General features: G+C 57.8%; 1 protein-coding gene across 7 annotated transcripts; it reads right to left on the minus strand.

The window, feature by feature from the left end:
* On the minus strand, positions 1 to 19,809 carry SMPD4 (sphingomyelin phosphodiesterase 4). Of its 7 annotated transcripts, none has more exons than XM_029225341.1 (21): positions 19,680 to 19,720; positions 16,720 to 16,938; positions 16,512 to 16,595; positions 14,768 to 14,854; positions 13,343 to 13,485; positions 13,136 to 13,211; positions 12,491 to 12,599; positions 12,335 to 12,387; positions 11,714 to 11,865; positions 9,822 to 9,954; positions 7,886 to 7,957; positions 5,239 to 5,325; positions 3,442 to 3,587; positions 2,882 to 2,972; positions 2,503 to 2,603; positions 1,967 to 2,130; positions 1,470 to 1,675; positions 1,016 to 1,249; positions 758 to 889; positions 538 to 666; positions 135 to 464 (listed from the first exon to the last, which is right to left on the minus strand). In XM_029225341.1, exons 2-21 carry the CDS (start codon positions 16,843 to 16,845, stop codon positions 135 to 137), a joined length of 2,655 nt encoding a protein of 884 aa, XP_029081174.1. In that variant the 5' UTR covers positions 16,846 to 16,938; positions 19,680 to 19,720. The 7 variants fall into 7 exon arrangements, with proteins under 7 accessions (XP_029081209.1, XP_029081164.1, XP_029081199.1 ...); XM_029225349.1 differs by lacking the exon at positions 19,680 to 19,720 and adding an exon at positions 18,505 to 19,281; XM_029225376.1 differs by lacking the exons at positions 16,720 to 16,938; positions 19,680 to 19,720 and adding an exon at positions 18,505 to 19,281 and having other exon boundaries at positions 1 to 464.
* Between the last annotated feature and the right edge of the window lie 8 nt (positions 19,810 to 19,817).

Here is a 19,817-nt window from a genome sequence, read left to right on the forward strand (position 1 = left end):
CCCTGCCCTCGCTTTTCAGGTTCTCTTCAGATGGTTCCAGGGCTGCAAGAAAACGCCCCCTGGAAGCACGAAGGTGACAGGTGTTGGGTGCAGAGTGGCCTCCCTGGTGCCTGGGGGTGGTGGCCGGCCTGCAGTCAGAGCTGGTGCAGCTTGCCCTGATCGGTTAGCAGTGTCATGGCCATGGCGTAGAGGACATAGCCCAGCACGAGGAGCAGGGCACAGAGCAGGGGCCCGATGCAGAACAGAGAGGCCACGAAGAAGGCCAGCAGCAGGGCCAGCAGCGTCCGGTAGCTGCCCAGGAAGCGCAGGCTGAGCCGGGGGCCCCGGGCAAGGCTGGCCGCATGCCCCTGCCCCACGGGGCTCAGCAGGCGCCTGTCCGACAGCCCAGGCTCCAGGAGGTGGTAGCGACAGAAGCTGCCGAGGAAGTCGGCCCGCGAACACAGGGCCGCCATCTGACCTGCGAACTAGAGCACAGACAGGCCCCACTCTCACCTGCCGCTCGCGGGGCGGGGGGGCGGCCCTCCCTCCCACACTCACCCTGCGGTTGATGGCGGAGGACAGTCGGAAGAGCACTCGGACCAGGCTGGCAATCTCGTAGCTCCGGATGGGCTGCAGCTCCGAGTCTCCTTGGTACTCGATGTCAAAGCGCCGAAGCCCGTTGATGATCTGGAAGCAGCAGGAGGTGAGCCCCCGGGAGCCATGGCCACACTGAACAGAGGGCCCTGGAAAGCCCGACCCCTCGGGATGTGGGCCTCACCTGATACCGGCCCAGGGGTGTGAGGATGAGTCCGTCCTCCCCCACGATGCAGTCTGGGAGCTGCTTCTTCCCGTTCTCATCCTGCGTGGTCCCCAGGGCGAGTGTGAGCTGGGCGAGCTGGGCCTCGCTGAGCTGTCGGGGAGATGCCTGCCGTCACTTCCAAGGTGGAGGGAGGCCTTCCCCCCGCTGGGCCTCAAACGGCAATGAGGGGCCCAGGCATGTGACACCTGGGGGAGGTGAGCAGGGCCAAGGGCGTACCCGGAACACTTGGCACAGGTACTCCAGGGCCTTCTCCAGGTACTCGTCCGTCTTGCGGACGCTGTCCTGCCCCATCTCATCCAGGTCATTGCCTGGGTAGGAGCCATTGGTGTCCGCGGGGTAGAAGCCCAGCCACGACAGGAAGGGACGGGCGGCCGTGCTCTCCCCATGCTGGTCAGAGAGGGACTTGGCCGTCTGCTTGGCCTGTGTGATAAGCTGAGCCAGACGCAAGACCTGTGGGTGGGTGGGTGGGCGGTTAGCTGGCTCGGGGCCGCCTCATGGCACCGACAGCCCAGGGGTGGCTTCCACACGATGGAAAACTTAAAATGAGTTTTAAGGACTAAGGTGCACTTTCCAAGAGGGTGCATCTATCATCAGAAAAAAACTAGACTCCACTGAACAAGACAGGGAAGGGGTGTGAAATGCCAGGGCCCAGAGGGCCCCGACTACTCACCAGTGCCCGGATCTCGGGCCCAAACATTGGGGTGTACTTGCAGTCCTGGCCCTCCAGGCTGTACACGTGGCTCTTCACCTTGAAGGAGGCGTCGGTGATGGCTGGTGGCCATGACGACAGGAAGCTGCCAGTGAACGTGGGCACCGTGAAGAGCCGGTGCTGGCGGTGGGGCATGACCAGCTCGGGCTCCAGAAACAGCTGCTCGCCTGGAAGGCAGGATGTGAGCCTGGCTGCGGCTCCAAGAGCATGGACATCGGGTCCCACCATAGGTCCCCGAGGGCAGTGACCGCATGGCGCAGGCCCAGCTCCCGGAAGTCCCTCCACCCCCACCCATCTCCACAGGGGAGTAGCTATGAGGAGAGCCCAACAGCAGCCCACAGCCTCCCAAAGCCACTATGAGCCACCAGGGGATGCGGCTCAGAGCTCCGTTCCCCTCCTGTGGGGCACACACGCAACCCCCGCGAGCGCACGGGTGACAGGGCTGGCAGGGGCCTCACCCCGCTGGATCATCTCAGCCAGGTTTGGCTGCGCGAAGACCTTGGCCACGCGGAACACCATGAGTGCGTTCTTGGGGCTGACGAGGTCCGTGCGCAGTGCGCGGCTCAGGAAGCCGAGGAAGAGCTTGGTGTACACAAGCAGGTTCTCTTGCACGAAGGGCGCCCTGCGGGCGGACGGACATCAGGGCTTCTCCTCAGCTTCTGGTCTCCCCCAGGTATCACGAATGGTGGCAGAGGGGCCGGGGGTGACACGAGGGGGCAGGACAAGTGGGCAAAGGTGAGGCCCCAAGGACAGAATCCTCCACAGACGAGGCCCATTCCCAGGAACAAGGCCACTGGGGGCGGGGCAGCCACACTGCAGGGCTGGCTAGGAAGGGCTATGGGGAGGTTTATGTGAGTCAATGTGGGAAAGGGACAGAAGGACAGAGGCCGCCCGTTGTCCCCAAGAGAGCAATCCTGGAACCTGGGCAAGTCCCAGCAGGGGACAAGGGGGTGGCCCGGGCCCCCTGCCTGCAGGACCTCGGGTCTGGGCTCACCATCTCTCTGACACACTCCGGGCCTGGCAGTCGCTGCTCGGGGCCTGCTTCTCAGGTGCGTACCTCCAGGGCTGCAGGTAGCTCAGCCACATCTCCAGGACCTGGGGAAACACGTGCAGCTGGGGCAGGTGGCTGGCGCTCAGGTGAGCAGGGGCGCAGGGGGAGCCCGTGCCCCCTCAAGATGCCTGGCCCCTCAGAACAGGTCACCCAGCAGGCTTTCCCCCGAGTGCAGCGGAGGGCAGTGCGTGAAGCTGGGAACCCACCCTGCATGGACAGCTGGGTTCAAGGTCGCGGCTGGCGGAACAGCACAAGAGGCCCCCAAGGCCTCCCTTCCCTCATGCACACACACGCAGGGCAAAAGCCGTAGGACAACACTCACAGCTCTGAACGACGCGTCCAGGGGCCAGTGGCCAAAGCAGTGCTGCAGAAAGAGGTAGAGCTTCTGCTGGACAAACCTCGGGACGGCGGCCCTGTGGGAGAGGGGGCATCACCTCAGGGGAGCCTGGCACCCCCTGGGGGCAAGGCCTCCTATTTTTAGCCCCATTCCTCAGAGGAAATTCCAAAGTTCAGAGAAGTTAGAGAACATTCCAGGGACACACAACACACGTGGCCGATCCAGTGTGGCTCCTGTGTGCGCCTCAGCTCAGCACGGCCCACGCATCGCTAGCTCTGCTGGCCCTGTTGGCCTGGGAGTCAGGCCACGGCCCTTGCCCTGCCGGGGTGGGGTGGGGTGGGGGTGAGGTGCAGCACCGAGCAGCCAGCTGCTCTCCTGCCACAGGGGAAGAAGGGGGAAGAGGAGGCAGCAAGATGGGGCCTCTCCTAGGCCAGCCCGAGAAGCAGCCAGGCGGCCCCCACCCACCTCTGGGCCAGGGTGGCAGTGAGGAGACAGTCCCAGGAGGGCTCGAGGTGACTGCCCCCCTGCCCACAGCCCATACCCACCGTTTGAACTCCTCCAGGGGGCTGGCGGCGTGGGAGTGGGCAGAGGGCGAGGCCTGCTCGGGCCGCAGGCTGTTGGCGAAGGCGTGCAGGTGCTTCAGCAGCAGCCGCACCACCAGCACATGCTCCTCGGTGGGCATGAAGGACTCCTGGGGGGAGGGCCCTCGTCAGTACCTCGTGCTGGGCTGTGCCCACCTCTCCCCCCATGGATGCACCGCACATGGCACCCTGGGACAGCCACTGGGGCAGAAGCTCTGCCATGTGCTTCCCTGCACTTCAACCCCCTTCATGGAGCCTCTGAGACAAACGCCCTCAGTCCTGCGAGCTCAGCTTTCGGTTCACAAAGGCCAGGAGGGTCTCTGAGACCCCCCATACACGGGGGAAGCCTGGGGGCCGGCCGCCTGCTCCCCACGCCCACCCCCAACCCTCGGGCCTCGACAGACTTGTTGGAAGTGCTCTTGGCAGCTTCACCCCAAGGTGAGCAATGCCAAGTGGGGTGAAGGCGGCTCCCGGCCCTACGTGCAGGAAGCTGGGCACTGACCGGCAGCCCCCCCCGCCCCCCGCTGCCCAGGGCACGGTCTGCACAGGCCTCCCTGGCACGGAAATGCCTCCACAGGCCCATGCAACACACCCCAAGGCCGCTATGCCTGGGGGGGGAGGCGGGGGGTAATGTCCTTCTGCATGTGTCTATTTTTAGATTATATGGTGGATTTGCAGCGTTTTGGGAAAAAAAAAAGGGATACTTTAACAGTAATAAAAAACCACAGAGCATCCTCTGTGCCAGGCCGTGACTCTGCCTAGGGAACTATCCCCTTTATCGTTCCCAGGAACTGAAACCCCCACCGCATCTCGCCCCCGCCCTCCACGTTTGCAGGGGCAACTCCCTGCCCCACGCCCAGCAACCACACTGGACACCACTGGGCTACTTTCTCTCTACATTTGTCAAAGTGCTTTCTTCCAGTGCCTCCCTTCCCTGAGCCAAATGCCCACAGGAGCCCCTGGTCACAGCTGCATGTGGACACTTACGGGGCCAGGCCTCCCGCTGTGGAGGTGAAGGCAGGGGCCCTGCTCTTTGCCAGGTGAGGCCCTCCCCAGCCCAGGCCTGAGTGGCACCCACTTCTGCATGTGGCCCGCCCTCGGCACCCCTTCTGGAACATTCTCTCCCTCCTCAGCGCAGCTGCCACATCTGCTCAAATTCAAGTTCAGTGGTGTGTGGCCCCACCTAGGGTGAGGGGGACAGATCCCTGGCCGTGAGCACAGCTCCAGACACACGTCTCCGACCAGACTTCCCAGCGGTCGTGTCGTGGAGCAGCAAACTTCACAATGCCGTTGGCCCCAAACACCCAGCTCACTGACCACAGTCCATCCCTGGTCACTCCTGCCTAAGCAGACGGCAGTCCCCACAAGGTCACCGCCCATGAGCCCCAGGGCCTCCACATCCTTGGTCAGTCCCCAGCACCAGGCCTGTACTGCAAAGGCCACACTACTTTGCCCCCACGAACGGGGCTAAGCACGGAGCCCTAAGACACCCGAGGACTCGACACCTTGGTTGGCCTGGGGCTTGGCCAGGTGGGTTCGGTGACCTCCCCCACAGCCAGTGGGATCCTGTGCATCACTCCCAGCCATGTGGCCGCACACCCTGAACCCAGGTCCAGGCCGAAGGGCCTGGCTGTGCTTGAAACTGGTCTCTGGTCACCCCAGCCGGCCCCCAGCCAGACCCTGGCTACTGCGCAGGACATGAGCTCTGGGGTTAAACCATGGGGCAGGGGTGAAAGGGAACAAAATGAAAGCGGCCAGTACTTGGTGGGCGTGGAGGGCCTGGAGGCTGGGTTGGGCAGGGCTGTGGAGGGCGCTGCAGACACTGAGTCGGTAGTGCAGGACCTCCAGCTGAGAGACAACAGCAGAGAAGCCAAGAAGAGAGGGCGGGGGGAGGAGGAGGGGAGAGAAAGAAATAATGAGAAAGAGCCCAGAAGTAAGGACAAGAAAAACAAAAAACAAAAGCACAAGTCAGTGACAATCCAAACAATCACAGCCCAGCAGCATCAGGCCAATGAGACGCCAACCACCCCCTCCAGGCGTGATCCTCCAGCTGCCAGGCAGAGGGAGGACAGAACCGCAAGGTCACCTGGGAGGCCCCTCCAGCCCCCGAGGTCAGCCCGACCCCATTGCACTGGGTGCAGCACATGTCAGTAGCCCAGCCACCTCCCTGGGACACGATGCTGGTCACCAAGGCCCGAAGACCCAGGCTCAGTAAAGAAACTTGAGAAGCCAGTTCTAGATGGAGGCCTCTGCCCAGAAGAGAAAAATATGTAATTTATTGGACTTCCTGGGTTGTCCGGAAAAGAAATTTATCAGCACATGATGGAATCAATTCCTACGTGTTAAAGACCCAGAGTCCCATCCTGAAAGGTTTTGTGCACGGGGCACCAGGCCCCACATCCTGGAAATGGTTAACGTGGTGCTAACACTTACTGGTTCTAATTCTGGTAAGACCAACCTCTACCTCCCTCTACCTCACCAGGAGCCCCCAGACACTAAGCCACACACACCCAGAGGCAGCTGGAACCCTGAGGCCAGAGGTAACAGCTGAGCTGGCACACCGTCCGCCCCCAACACCAGAACCTCCACCCTATCTCCCTGCAGCTAAGCACAGCCAGAGCCGGCCCAGCTCATGTCCTGCCCCATGAGGGCCCGCCTCCTGCCCCAGCGCCATGCTTCACACAGAAGAGGCCTGAAGGAACGTGCCAGACGCTGGGGAGACAGGCACAGCCAGAGACACGCAGGGCTGGGGCAGGAAGGGGCACGGCCGCACTCAGCAAGGAAATGGGGAGCCCACGGTCCCCCTTCAGGCCCCAGCCCGGGCCCAGAGCACCCTGCAGGGAGCGTGCATGCGCCTGCACCCAGCCCGGCCACAGCCACACGAAGGGAGCTCCAGGAGCTGCACTTCCTGCACCCAGAAAACCCGGCAAACTGACCCCAGGGTTACGTGGGGCCAGCAAGGACTTCCACGTGGTGTGGGGCAGGCCTGGACAGACGGCAGGGGCCTTGGATGAAGCAGACCCCGCGGTTTCCCACACACCCCGCCTCCTCAGGTTTTGTTTTTCGGCCTCAACAGGTGGCAAACGGCAGAAGGTTTCTTGGCGCCTGGTGGGGCCTTCATGGTGCCCCCCCCCCCGCACCGACCCAAGTCAACCTGAGCAGCCCTCACCCTCCTGTGACCATGGGGAGGAGCGGGAAGACCCCTCCCCATATGGACTCGGTGTTCCCCCAGGTGACCAGCAGCTCGGAAGGGCCCTCTGGCCGGCAGAGCTACGGCTAAGACCTGAAGCGGGTGGGCTACCCCGGGCTCCCGACACAGACGTGCAGACAGGAAGGTGACACCGCGAAGCAGCCTCTGCGAGACCAAGCCCCGCACGCCCCGCAGGGGAGCCAGCCCTGCCCGCCGGGCAGCGGCAGGAACGTGCAGCAGCAAGTGCACTCTGGAAGCAGACGGGGGCATGGTGGGCACTTTGCGACGCGAGAGGCCCAGGATGGATTCCGGGCCCCACCCCTGTTCTCCTCCTCCTCCTCCTGTGCGGGGCCAGGACGGAGGCTGGGACACCCTGTGCTCTAAGAGGAGTGTTGGGTCTGCGTCCCAGTCCTCCGTGCGGCAGAACCCTGGGCTGGGGAGCAGGACCACCGAGGGAAGGGCACAGGCCACTGTTCCAATGTGACCCACAGATTCTTAATTCCTAAGGAAGCCCTTGAGGAGTCTGACTGGCAGCGGCAAAAGCAAAGTCTAAGGAGCAAACTGCTGCACGGAAGCGGCACACTGCAGTCCTGCGCGCAGGCTGTGGACCTGAGCACCTCTCCCTAACTCAACAGAACTGTTCTACCCCGACCAGCCCTGTGGCCACAACCCCGGGAGGGGGCCAGGGACTCCAGGCCTCTGCACACACATGAGCTGCCCAGCAAGGGAAGGAGGAAAAGGAGAGGAGGAGGAGGAGACAGCCCAGGCCACATGCAGGAGGGTGTCAGACCCCACCCACCGCCAGGAGGGCTGCTGCCGCTGCTCTGGAGGACATGGAGGGCAGCAGGGCCACCAAGGTGGGCAGAGTCTGCTGGGCGCCACCGCAGCAGGACAGCAGGAGGCGCTGTGACTCCCAAAGGCACCCACGGCTCCCACGCCCCAGAACACGAGCACCACAACCACATCTGTTCCTGCTGCCACGGAGAGGGCTCTGCAAGTAGCATGGGGAGGCCCAGAGACAACGGGCCTCAGCCGCCAGGGTGCAAGCCCAGCACAGAAGACAACCTGCCTGCTGCTCAGCACTTGAGGGAGGTGAGATGTCAGGTTGCTGGGTCCCACTAGCCAGTCCTTGAAACTAACTGAAATCAAGGACAAGCAGCAGCAGGCTGACCAGGGCCAGCGCGGGAGGTGGGAAGATAAACCGTGGCAGCAACATACCTTGGCGTGAGGGGACTGCATTTTTTGGTACATCTCCAAAGAATAATGGTGAAGCCACATTTCAACAAAAACCTGCAAAAGAGCACAGCTGGTCAAAAGGTCTTTGACAAGGCCGTCAAGACCATTCAATGAGGGAAAGAACAGCCTCTTCAACATGTGCTGCTGAGAAAACAGGGTGCTCACATGCAAATGAGCACAGTCAGACCCTCACTCTACATCGTAAACAAGAAACAACTCAAAATGCATCAAAGACCTAGAATATAAGAGCTAAAACTGTAGAGCCTTAAAAGAAAGCGTGGGGGAATGCTTCACAACAATGGATTTGACAGTAATTTCTTAGATGTAAGTCCAAAACCATGGGCAACAAAGGAAAAAACTGGACTTCATGAAAATTAAAAGCTTTAGTGCATCAAAAGACACAACATACGTAGTAAAAAAGTAGCCCACAGAATGGAGGAAAATATTTGCAAATCATGTATCTGAAAAAGGATTAACATCCAGACTATATAGAGAATGCCTAGAAGTCAACAACAAAGTAGATCCCAATTCAGAAATGGGCAAAAGACTTGAATAGACGTTTCTCCAAATAAGATACACACGTGGCCAACAAGGACGTGAAACGCTGCTTAGCACCACATCACCAGGGCAGAGCAGACCAGTCACGACGATTAGGGTGGCCACAGTCAGAAACCCAGAAAACAGCAAGTGTTCCGAGGGTGTGGGGAAACTGGACCCCTTGTGCACTGCTGGTGGGGATGAAAAATGGTGCAGCCACCATGGAAAACAGCATGGCAGGTCCTCAAAAAACTAAACAGAATTACCATACAGCCCAGTAATCCCACTTCAGAACAGATAATCAAGAGGACGGAAAGCAGGGTCTTAAAGAGAGAACTGCACACTCATGTTCACCACAGCCAAGAGGTGGAAGCAGCCCAAGTGTCCATCAGATGGACAGATAAACAAAACATAGTTAAACACACACAGCAGAATTTAACTCAGCTTTAAAAAGGAAATTCTGACACATACTACAACGTGGATGAGCCTTGAAGACATTATGCTGAGTGAAGCCAGTGAGTCATTAAAAAGAAAAATACTGTGTGATTCCACTGACAGAGGCAACGAGAAGGGTCAGATTCACAGAAACAAAGCAGGGTGGTGGGTGTGGGAGCTGGTGGGAGGGGGACTGAGGAGCTGCTGTTTGACAGGTATAGACTTTCAGTCTTACAGGATAGGAAGGTTCTGAAAACCCATTACAACAATGTAAACATACTTAGCGCTACTCAACTATATGCTTTAAAATGGTTAAGACTTAGATTTTACATTATGTGTATTTTACCTCAGTTCCCAAATAAAATCAGAACCCCATCTCATCCACACTCCAGGCTCTCAACAAGCCATGCTTGTGGTGGCCCACTCAGCCCTGGAATCCAGCATCAGAACAGCAGAATATCTCCAAGGTGGCGCTGAAGAGACAGGCCTGGGGTCTGCTGGAGCCGCATAAGGTCACACACAGGACTGCCGTCCCCACTGGGGCCCCCTGGCATGGAGGGGATGGGGTCCTGCTGAGCAAGGGGAGGCCCCCCCATTCAGTGCCCTAAACACGCTGCTGCAGCAGGGCTTACTATCCACCCCTCCCAAACCACGGTAGCGGTCAGAGAGGGTGACCCAAGCCACTGGAAAGTGAAAGGCTGCGCAGCCATCGTGTCACCACAATAAAATAGGACTCTGTGGACAGGGGGTCCCAGGGTGAAAACACTGCCAGTAACACAGAGGTGAGACAGGTGGGCAAATTCTTTCTCATCAGTCACAGCAGAGACACTAACAATTGACAGCCACCCCCAGACCAAGGGGCAGTCTTTAGGCCCTTGCACCCTGGGGTGCGCAGTGCTGAGCAGTTTATCTGAAACAGAAACAGAGAAGGCACCCAGGCTCTCACCTGGAGCAGCGTCTCCGACCTCCAGATCTCGTGGGAGGTGGGGTCTGCATTCACAGACGTCTGATGAGAGATGTGTCGCTTCAGGAGGCTGGTGTGGTGCAGGCCGTAGGACGCAAAAGGCACGGCTGGCGTCCTGAGGGAGACACAGAAGATCTCTGTCGGCAGGCTCCCACGGGTGTGGCCACGGCAATCTGGGCCTCAAACCCAGGACAGCAGCGACAAGTACAACCCGTGGAAGTGTCCAACGACCCTCAAGTCCACGTTGCTATGTGTGAATAAACAAACAGAAGAGTGAATTTTCCATCCACATCTGCCCACTGATAAATGCAGGACGGGTGAGACCAGAAAAGCGTTGTTTGCCAACCACCCTATTCACAATGGATCTGGCTGAAATGAAGACCATGAGGGATGCCGACACTGCTGACAAGAGCGGGGGCTCAGTGGATCTTCCCACTAAGTCCCCCGTTCACTAATTGAGGCCCAAAGACCTTCGTTAACTTTACAGGAGGAAAACCTGGCATCACCCTCAGCCCAGCAAGTGGGCTCATGGGCACCACGGCCGCCACTGCGGTGCCCCCACCAACGATGCCCAACCTGGGCCTAATCATGGGAAACACCCAAGAACCCACTGTGCACACACCAGCTGTCAAGGTCAGGAAAGGCTGTGGGACCTTCTGGACAACAGAGAGACAGCCGCATGCGGGAAGTGACCCTGCACGGAACCCAGCTGCGTGACAGCCATGAGTGGGGCAGCTGGTGAAACCCAAGTGGGGTCTGGGGATGAGATGGTGGCCTGGCAGCAACACTGCCTCCTGATTTGAACGGAATGGCCGTGGTTACAGAGATGCACACACTTTCAGAAAACACACCCTGAAATGTTAAGAGGTAACGGCGTCGTGTCTATAACTTACTCAAATGGCCCAGGAAAAAACACACACAGATTAAACAGAATAAAACAACTCGGAAATCAACAGGCATGAAGGGCCTGTGAAAGTTCTTTGTTATATGTAGCAACGTGTAAAATCTGAAATTATTTTGTGAAAACAAATCAAATCCAGCCCAGAAAACTGCCTAGCAGCTGAAGTCTGCCTTTGAGGGGGTGTGAATCCAGGCCACACTTCGGTCCTCCCCCGACCCCAGATCCCTGGCCCCCACTCCCCAGGCCGCAGCATCAGCAACACCTGTGCAGCCCCTCCCCCGCACTCCTCTTCGCCATCCCCTTTCCTTGGGAGCTTCTGTCCACACGAGTTTGGGGTAACGGCACAGCACGTGCCAGCAGATGTGGGGGGACAGCACCTACAGGAAAGAGCTGCAGCCTCCAGGGAAGGAGCGGGGGATAGTGAGGCAAGGGCCAGAGGAGCACAGGCTCCTCACCCCTGGACAGGCCGGCCTCACGCTCCCCTCCTGCTCTGCCCGTGCCAGCGGCTCTTTACCACAGGCCCTGGCTCAGCAAAGGCCTGGTTCCCGAGTCCACAGGTCCCTGCTAGTCTCACTTGGCCACAGCTCAGCGCTGCCCACAAGCCCCTCCTCTCCAGGACCAATCGCCCAGCGCTGCCAATCAGCTCTCGGCTTTGAGTCCCTCACCACCCTGCTCACCGCTGGGCATGGGGCTTGGGTGCCGCGTGTGGAGAGGGCGGCCACAAGCAGAACATGGCCCGTTCCCATACCAGAGCCAGGCCCCGTCCACAGGGCCACAGAACCTGCCTGCTTCAGAGACGTCCCCCTCACCCCGCCCTCCAGCCTGTGCTCAGCTGGGGCTGCAGAATCTCAGGCCTAAAAAAAGCAAGTGCTCCAGACAAGGAGCGGCACCACTGTCCCCATGAGCAAAGCCCTCCAACCAGGAAGGGCCAGGCCTTACCTAGTGTTGGGCTCAGGCCATCTCAGCCACTCACCTGGGAGCCGGTGAGGGGCTAGGCCCCCCCGGGCTGGAGGAGAGAGGGGGGAGCACGCTGCCTTCTGTGGGCAGGAACCACGCCAGGTACCTGTCCACCAGGATGAAGTAGGCGCAGTCTGAAGTGCGGACGTGGAGGGCCCCGGGGGGCGGCTGGAAAGCAAAGCTCCTGTGAGCACATGGCTGTGGGCACCGCCCCAGGCTGCTGACCCAGCAATCACAGGGCGGTGCCAGGAGAAAAGCCCCCACCACAAAGGGCCTGACTAGACCCCTCAGTCCTGACCAGCCCACACACACCCCCATCCCCCCACCCTGCCCACACCAGTAGCCACCTCCTACAGAAAGCCTCCCTGACCACCACTCAGGGCACCAGCCCACCCCACATGGCCCATCAAGCCTGCCCCCAGCCTGTCATCCTCACTAAGTGAGGGTGGCCTGAGGGGCAAAGGCTGGAGGGAGGGGGACCCGGGGAAAGGAGGTAGGAAAGGGAGGAGAAATGGAGGAAGGCAGGCCGACGGCTGGCCCAGCCCTTCTTTGTGTGGACACAAGCCCTGGGCCTCAGCCCCTCCCTGCACGGGGGCTTCAGTAAAGCAAACCCAGCTCAGAGGCACCCCTTCTGTACCTTTTGAGTGATGAGGCTCAAAGCAAAGAAGAACATGTAATACTCGAATGGATCTGAGGGCCATGTCAGGGGGCAAATGACAGGGCTGTCGGGGCCCCCCACCCAGCTCTGTGTTGGCCGCCCGGCCTCCCCCACCGCGGGGCCGACAAAGGATACTGAGGGCCAGGTGAAGGCCAAGGCCCCCGGTTGCGGGGAGCTGGACCTTGTTGTGGTACAGAGGGCTGTCGGGGAGAACACGCTCCTGGATGGACGCCTTCACAGGGTCCTGTGGACAGACAGAGGTGGCCCTTGGGAAGGCTGCCGAGGAGCCCAACACACAGACCCCCCTGGGGAACAGTGCTGTCCTCTGTGCGGTGCTTGTGCAAAAAAGCTTCACACAGACTCTGTCCCTTCGTCCTCACACAGACCCACCACAGTGGGGCTGCAGCTGTGTGCATCTCTGACCCAGCCAGGCACTCGATGGATCCTGTCTGCTTTGTTTCTCATACCCATGAGTGAGCCACCCCTTAATTCGCCCCCACAGGACTGGAAACTCAGAAAGACAAAGCTACCAGTCACGTGGCCCTGCCACTCAGCCAGGAGCCAACCAGGCCCTCCCACTGGCAGAGTTCAGATGACCTTTGAAAAAAAAAAAAAAACCATTGAAGTTCCAATCTGTGATGGCTCCTGGGCCCTGAAAAGATACCATGACGTTCCGGCCACTGTCACAGCCCTGCAGGCCCCTGCCCACCCACCAGCACTGCAGCCACTGCGTGGGGCACCCGGCCCCAAGCCTGGCTCTCACCACCATAGCTTACTTACAGGCAGGTAAGAGACAGGAAAATCAAATTTATAGTCTTCAGCTTGAAGTTTATAAACCAACTTCATCATTGGGCCCCTGAACATGAACAACAAAAACAGGGCAAATGAACCGTGAACCATCTTGCTTTGACGGTTCCTTAAAAGTGACTGCAAACAAGATCACTGTGAGAGAAAGTCCAGTCCCTCTGGGGTAACAGACCAACCTACCCGGGGTCTAGGAATTCCATGGCGATACTGTACTCCACAGGGCTCACGCGGCCCTGCAAGCAGCGGAGGTTCCACCCAGCCAGGACGCCATCCAAGCTGCCAAAAATGCTCTCAACCAGCCATGGGAAGATGGCATGCAGCTCCTGCAACAGCACAGGGAGATTTTGGGCAAGCTCCTGGGGACCACTGCCTGCCTCCCTTGCTGGCTCTGGGCCAAGGACGTCACTCCCTGGCCTGGAGACCAGCAGGACCAGTGGCGCCCACAGGAGCAGCTGTGGATTCTTTTGTTGTGCTTGCGTGGCTGCTTCATGTCTGACCCCGTTAAATAAGCCAGCGTATGATTAAAAGGTTTATTTAAAAATTCTGGGGGTGGTGGGGGGGGCAGTTCAAATTTCCAGATCCACTAGGTTCAAAATGCTCTGGGTGATTCTTGCTACTTGCTTCTAGGCCTCCACCCACCCTCACCCCCAACTACCGCAGGGATCAAGCAGAAGGGTCGGGCAGGGAAAGAGGAGGATAAGACCCCACAGTGGGGATGTCCCTGGTGGCGCAGTGGTTAAGAATCCGCCTGCCAATGCAGGGGACACAGGTTCGAGCCCTGGTCCGGGAAGATCCCACATGCCACGGAGCAACTAAGCCCATGCGCCACAACTACTAGCCTGCGCTCTAGAGTCTGCGAGCCACAACTAGTGAAGCCCGCACGCCTAGAGCCTGTGCTCCACAACAAGAGAAGCCACCACAACGAGAAGCCCGTGCACCAAAAGAAAGAGTAGCCCCCGCTCACCGCAACCAGAGAAAGCCCAGGCACAAAATGAAAACCCAACGCAGCCAATAAATCAATCAATATATTAAATAAATAAAAATAAAAATGCCAGAAACTTTTGACCCGAAGAGAGCTTTACTAAAAAGGGTGGAACCATCCGTTCTTCCTCAGGGCAAGCCCTTCCTGTCATCTGGTGGCAACTCCTGGTCCAGGCGGGCCTCCTGAACTGACCCGCACTTACTCTGCCAATTCAGGGTGTGGCGTAAACACATACTTTCAGTACTTACAGCAGGGCTCAACCTTGGCACTGCTGACATTTGGGGGTGGACGCGTCTTTGTCCTGGAGGCTGTGCTGTGCCCTAGGGGACGGATGCCAGCACGCCTGGCCTCCACTCACTCGGGGCCGGCAGCACCACCCCATGTGGCAACTAAAAATGCCTCCAGACACTGCTAAGTGTCCCATGTGGGACAGAAGGCCCACGGCTGAGAAAGCCTGGTCTACGTGGTCGTGGTCACATGTTTACATGTGTCACAAACGTGAGAGTTGCAATACAGGGTCAGGCCTCCGCAGAGCAGCGCTCAGAGGTGGGAGGCAGGGGCTGCAAGAATGCTTTTCCAGGAGTGTGTGAGACACGCCCCCAAGAGACGCTGCAGAACTGTACCTTTGCTGGAAAGTCCTCGATGACTTTAACCAAGTCTTGGCACCGCTGTGCAAAGGGTTTACTTATAGAGTCGGCTTTCAGGCTAGCCTAGGAGACACAAAAAACCAAAATAAAGCGAGCACATTTGCTTTGCAGCTTTTGCTGATATTCTGGTGCGAGTCAAAACAGAAATCCAGGGACTTCCCTGGTGGTCCAGTGGTAAAGAATCTGCCGTACAATGCAGGGGACGCGGGTTCGATCCCTGGTCAGGGAACTAAGATCCCACATGCTGCGGGGCAACTAAGCCGGCGCTCCACAACTACTGAGCTTGTGCGCCTCAACTAGAGAGACCACGCGCCCTGGAGCCTGTGCGCCACAACTAGAGAAGAGAAAACCTGCAAGCCACAATTAGAGAGAAGCCCGCACACTGCAACAAAAGATCCCGCATGCCTCAACGAAGATCCTGCACGCTGCAACTAAGACCTGACACAGCCAAAAATAAATTAAATAAATAAATGATAAATAAATCTTTAAAAACAAATAAACAAACAGTAATCCAAGTGACGGGCAGGAATCAGACATAGCACTGGCCTGACTGCCCAGCACCTCACACATCAGGTCGTGCGTGTGTCCAGGGCCTACAGGACACCCCTAGGCGAGGCCAGGGTCCTGTGCTCTCTAGGCCAGGACTTTCCAGGCTGGCTCCCAGCTCCCTCTGTCAGGCACCCCAGCTACCTCAGAGAGCTGCACATCATGAGAACAAAATCCACCCGGATCCAATCCACAAGCAGGGGGTTGGCTCCTGGGTCAGCCCCGCAGCCGGGGGGGACCCCACACAGATCAGAGCACTCACCGTGTGTGCACGTGAATGGGAAGTTTCCCCCGGGGCTAACCACCCACCATTTATAGCCCTGTGATTGTGAGCTACCATTTGTTGTCACTGGCCCTCTGACCCAAGACGTCCTTTATCTGTTACCTTCAGAGACGCAGCAGGCCAAAAACCACAGACAGCTTCAGCCAAATGCCAACACTCTGGTGACGGAGAACCCAGAAAACATTCAGGACAAGAAGGAAATGTACCCCAGATCAGGAGTGAGGGAAAACTCTCGTCTTTTCTGACCACAAAGGGAAGAAGGCCCTGTGCACATGGATGAACATCAGGAGGAAAGGCCAGGTTTCTAACCACAAAGGCTTTGCCCAGGGTATCCAAGGCCCTGGCCACCTCCACACGAGGATGGGGTCCACAGGGTCTCGGTCAGAGGCAGACACCCGGCTGTGCAGGCCTGGGTCGGATCTGCTGGCTCTAGAGGGGCACTGAAGAAGAACATCCTTCCAAATACAGGTTTATAAAAAGTGCAGGCCTAGTGCCCCAGCACAGCAGCCTCCTTCCGTTTTTCACCAATGACAGTTACGGTCATTAAAACACCTCGCTTTCGTGTAAGGATTTACAAGACATGAAAATGTGGGTGTACATCCTTCTCCCTTGCTCCTCCCCGCACCCCAGGAGACTGAGGAAACGGCATTTCAATCAACTCCTCTTGTAGATGAGAAAACCAGGGCTCAGCAGCTGCATAAACCCAAGGTCCTGCACCAACAGAGGGCAGAGTCGAGCCTGAGGGTTCTCACCTGAGTCCAGTGTTATTTCCAGCACATCCCCCCAAAACGTCACCACTGGACAGTTCTTCAAGTCAGTGGCAAAACCCTCAAGTCCCTCCGCTGCAGAGCGACAATCACCCTGGCACGCGGGCGGGCAGCTGACACTTACCAGCAGGAAGCTGGGCTGCTGCAGGTGGGGGAAGGCCATGGCAGCCTCCTGGGCAGGGTCCAGACGGGCCGTCTTAGAGGACCACTGCAGAGAGACAAAGACAAAACCTCAACCTCTGCCACACAAGACACACAAGGCCAGGAGAATATCTGCACAGCTCAGCACCACTGCACTGCCAAGGCCCACGCTTTACAGAAATGCTGCTTACGTGCCTGCCGTCCACAGGGTCCAGCCCCGGAGCCAGGTCTGTGGCAGGGAGCCCTTGGGAACACTTGGTTAAGCTTGTGTGGCACTTGCCACATGCCAGGCCTGGTTCTGAGGGTTCTCCATACATTTCTCATTTAATCCTCGGTGGCAGGCAGGCAGGATTCTAGACAGCCATCCAAGATTCCTGTCTCTGGTCATTCAAACACTCTTCTAGGTGCTGCTGTGAAGGGGTTTTGCAGATACAATTAAAGTCTCAAGTGTGAGAGCCGTAAGATACAGGGCAGTCCTGACTCATAGCCAGCAACGAAATGGGGACCTTAGTTCTACCACTGCAAAGAGCTGGATCCTGCCAGCAACCTGAATAAGCTTGAAAGCAGATTCTTCCCAAGAGCCTCCAGATAAGAGCAAAGCTGGCCAACAGGTCGATCTCAGCTTTGAGAGACCATGAGCAGAGAACCCAGCTGAGCCTGCATTTCTGACACATAACCATGAGATAACCAACAGATGCAGCTTTAAGCTGCAAAGTTTGTTAAGCAAGAATAGAAAATACATCCTCATAACAACTCTACGAGGTCAGTACAGATAAGGAAATGGAGGCAGAGAGAAAAATCACTTGCTCTCCGCCAGCTGGGGAATGGCAGAGCCAAGACTCAAACCCACAGACCTCCTCACTACTCTCCCATAGAGACAGGTGGACACATCTCCTCTGTCTTACTTGTGCTCTCTGAAAAGGAAGGAAGGGGACGAGCCAGCTTTGCCAATGGAGGCTTTGAACAGCCACCAGAAAATCAGGGGTAGCTCTCCAGAATCCTACCTCTCTGTGCCCCCAATCAGAAACTGAAAATATCCAGACTCGGACTGAGCAGAGAGGGAGTATGCAAGTCCCACTGATGAGCTGCTGATGGCTTTCCTGGCACAGCTCTGCCCATGGCCTGAGGAACGGTGCTGATGCGGCAACTGGCAGTGTATGTGGATGGAGAGGCTGGGTGGGCAGCTGAGGCATTATGAACACCTTCCCATGAAACCGAGCAGAAACCTGCACACTCCCCACCCCTGTACAAAGGCCCCTCCAAGTCCCCTGCCTCTTGTTTGTAGAAAAGCTGAAGCTTCCCAGGTCTCCCTGAGTCACAAAAGAGCAGGCTCAAGCAGCTAACGATTAGGACAAGAGAGTCACAGAATCCTTCAGTGTCTGATGTACACTCCTGAGTTGTTTTACAGATACTATAACTGCCACCAGAGGGAAAAAGCCAAATGCATGATGACCAGACAGTAGCCATGACATAAGCTGCTCCATCTGTGGCTAGCACGATTCAAAAAACTGGCCTCAAGACAATGAGATTAACGTTATTGCTCATAATAATCTATATCTTTGTGGGCATCAAAATAATTGTAGCTTGCTCTGCCCAATTTTTAGTAAGCAGGCAACTAAAATTGTCAGCAAAGAGATGCCACAGACTCACGTTGACATCTTCCACTCTAAGAATACTGCGCGCTATGTCAGCATGAAGAAGTTACAGAAGATGAGCCTTTGCCCCTAATCCCACAGAAATGGAATGATGTCAGACAGTGGGGATCTGTAAGCAGCTCCTTTGCCCCGTTCCTGTTTGCCCATTTCTGTTCGCCTCAAACCTTATAGAAATGAGGTCACCAGGCAACACTTAACCTAACTCCTGACATATGCTCTACTGAATGCACATAATACCTTGCTTAACCTATTGATTCCTTCCCTAGATTAAAAGAAGTAGGAATGAAAAATTAAGTAGTTAAAGAATGACTAGCTCTTTACCCCCAGCTTCTCCCTGTGCAATCCGGCAGGAGATCACGCAGGCAAGATAACATCTGAAGAAAGCTCATGAGGAGTCAGCCAGTCCACACCCAATGGAAAATGACGCAGAGCTTGACCTTCTGCCTCGATTCTGAGATTCTTTCCCTTCTTCCCTTTAAAAACTGTCACGGCTGAGCAGAATCTTTGGAGTGTGTTCTGGGACACCAATCCACCTTCTACCCGGTTGCTGGCCTTCTGAGTAAAGCAACCTTTCCTTTGTACCAACACTTGTCTCTGGAGTATTGGCTTTTGAGCTGGGAGGAGCCGAGTCTGAGTTCAGTAACACTGAGACTGTTCAACTCCTAATTAAACTAGCTATGGGTTTCAGTTTTAAGGATGACTTAAATAAAACGTTTCAGTCCTTAACCAAGTGGTCCAGGGAACACTGCACTACTCCAAAACGATCAAAGCGACATAAAACCCTGAACTGTTTGCTAAGGGCAGAGCTTTAGAGATGATGAATTAAATGCTGCTCCTTGCTTAGAGCAAGTTTGCAGAGGTAGCGGCTGAAGGAATGAGCCCGAGGCGCCCAAGCGCCCCTCCTTGGGGAGAGGGCAGCGTCTCCCCGCCACGCCGCCTGCGCTGTGTGCCCAGCCTCCGCTTCATCCCGCCACCTCCACACCCGCTGCCTTCAGGAGCGGCTTCCGATCCGCTTTCGGGGTCCCTCCCGTGAGCTGCAGCCCCGTCAACGCCAATCTCGCCAGGGCCTCCCTCTGGCCGCGCTGCGAGCGGGGCGTGCTTCCGCCTGCCGCTCACTACTGCCCCGTGAAGGGAGCGCCGGGGCCCCCGTGTCACAGACGCGGAAACTGAGGCTCCGCAAAGACGGCCCACACCGGGGGAGGCGAGGAAGGATCGGGTCGGGCCGGGGCCGAGACCCACCCCGCTCCCTCCACACCGCTCGCTGAGTCCCAGACTCTCCCTCCTCCACCGCGCGCAGCGAACGTTAACCGCGGGCCCACCGGGGTGGGGCGTGCGAGGTGCGCGGGAAGGCGACGGGAGGGCGCAGTCCGGCCCTCGGCGCCCTGCCGGCCCGGCCCGAGGACCGGGGCTCGCGTGGGAACAGAGCTGGTTTCGGCGGAAGTTCGGGGTGGCCGCCGGGACGCGAGGCCGGACCGCGCGCGATTCCCACCATTCACCTGAAGGAACCACAGCGTCTCCGGCTTTAAGGACCGAGGCCGCCATTCAGCGACCCGGCGCCGAAATGTCGTCATCAAGCTGCGCGTGGCGTCACGTTCCCCCGGCCTAGCAGGAAATGTGCCGCCACCTCCTCTGGC

This window comes from Monodon monoceros, unplaced genomic scaffold (genome assembly GCF_005190385.1).
Source record: "Monodon monoceros isolate NGI ecotype Baffin Bay Population unplaced genomic scaffold, NGI_Narwhal_1 Super_Scaffold_1, whole genome shotgun sequence".
NCBI classification, from domain to species: domain Eukaryota; kingdom Metazoa; phylum Chordata; class Mammalia; order Artiodactyla; family Monodontidae; genus Monodon; species Monodon monoceros.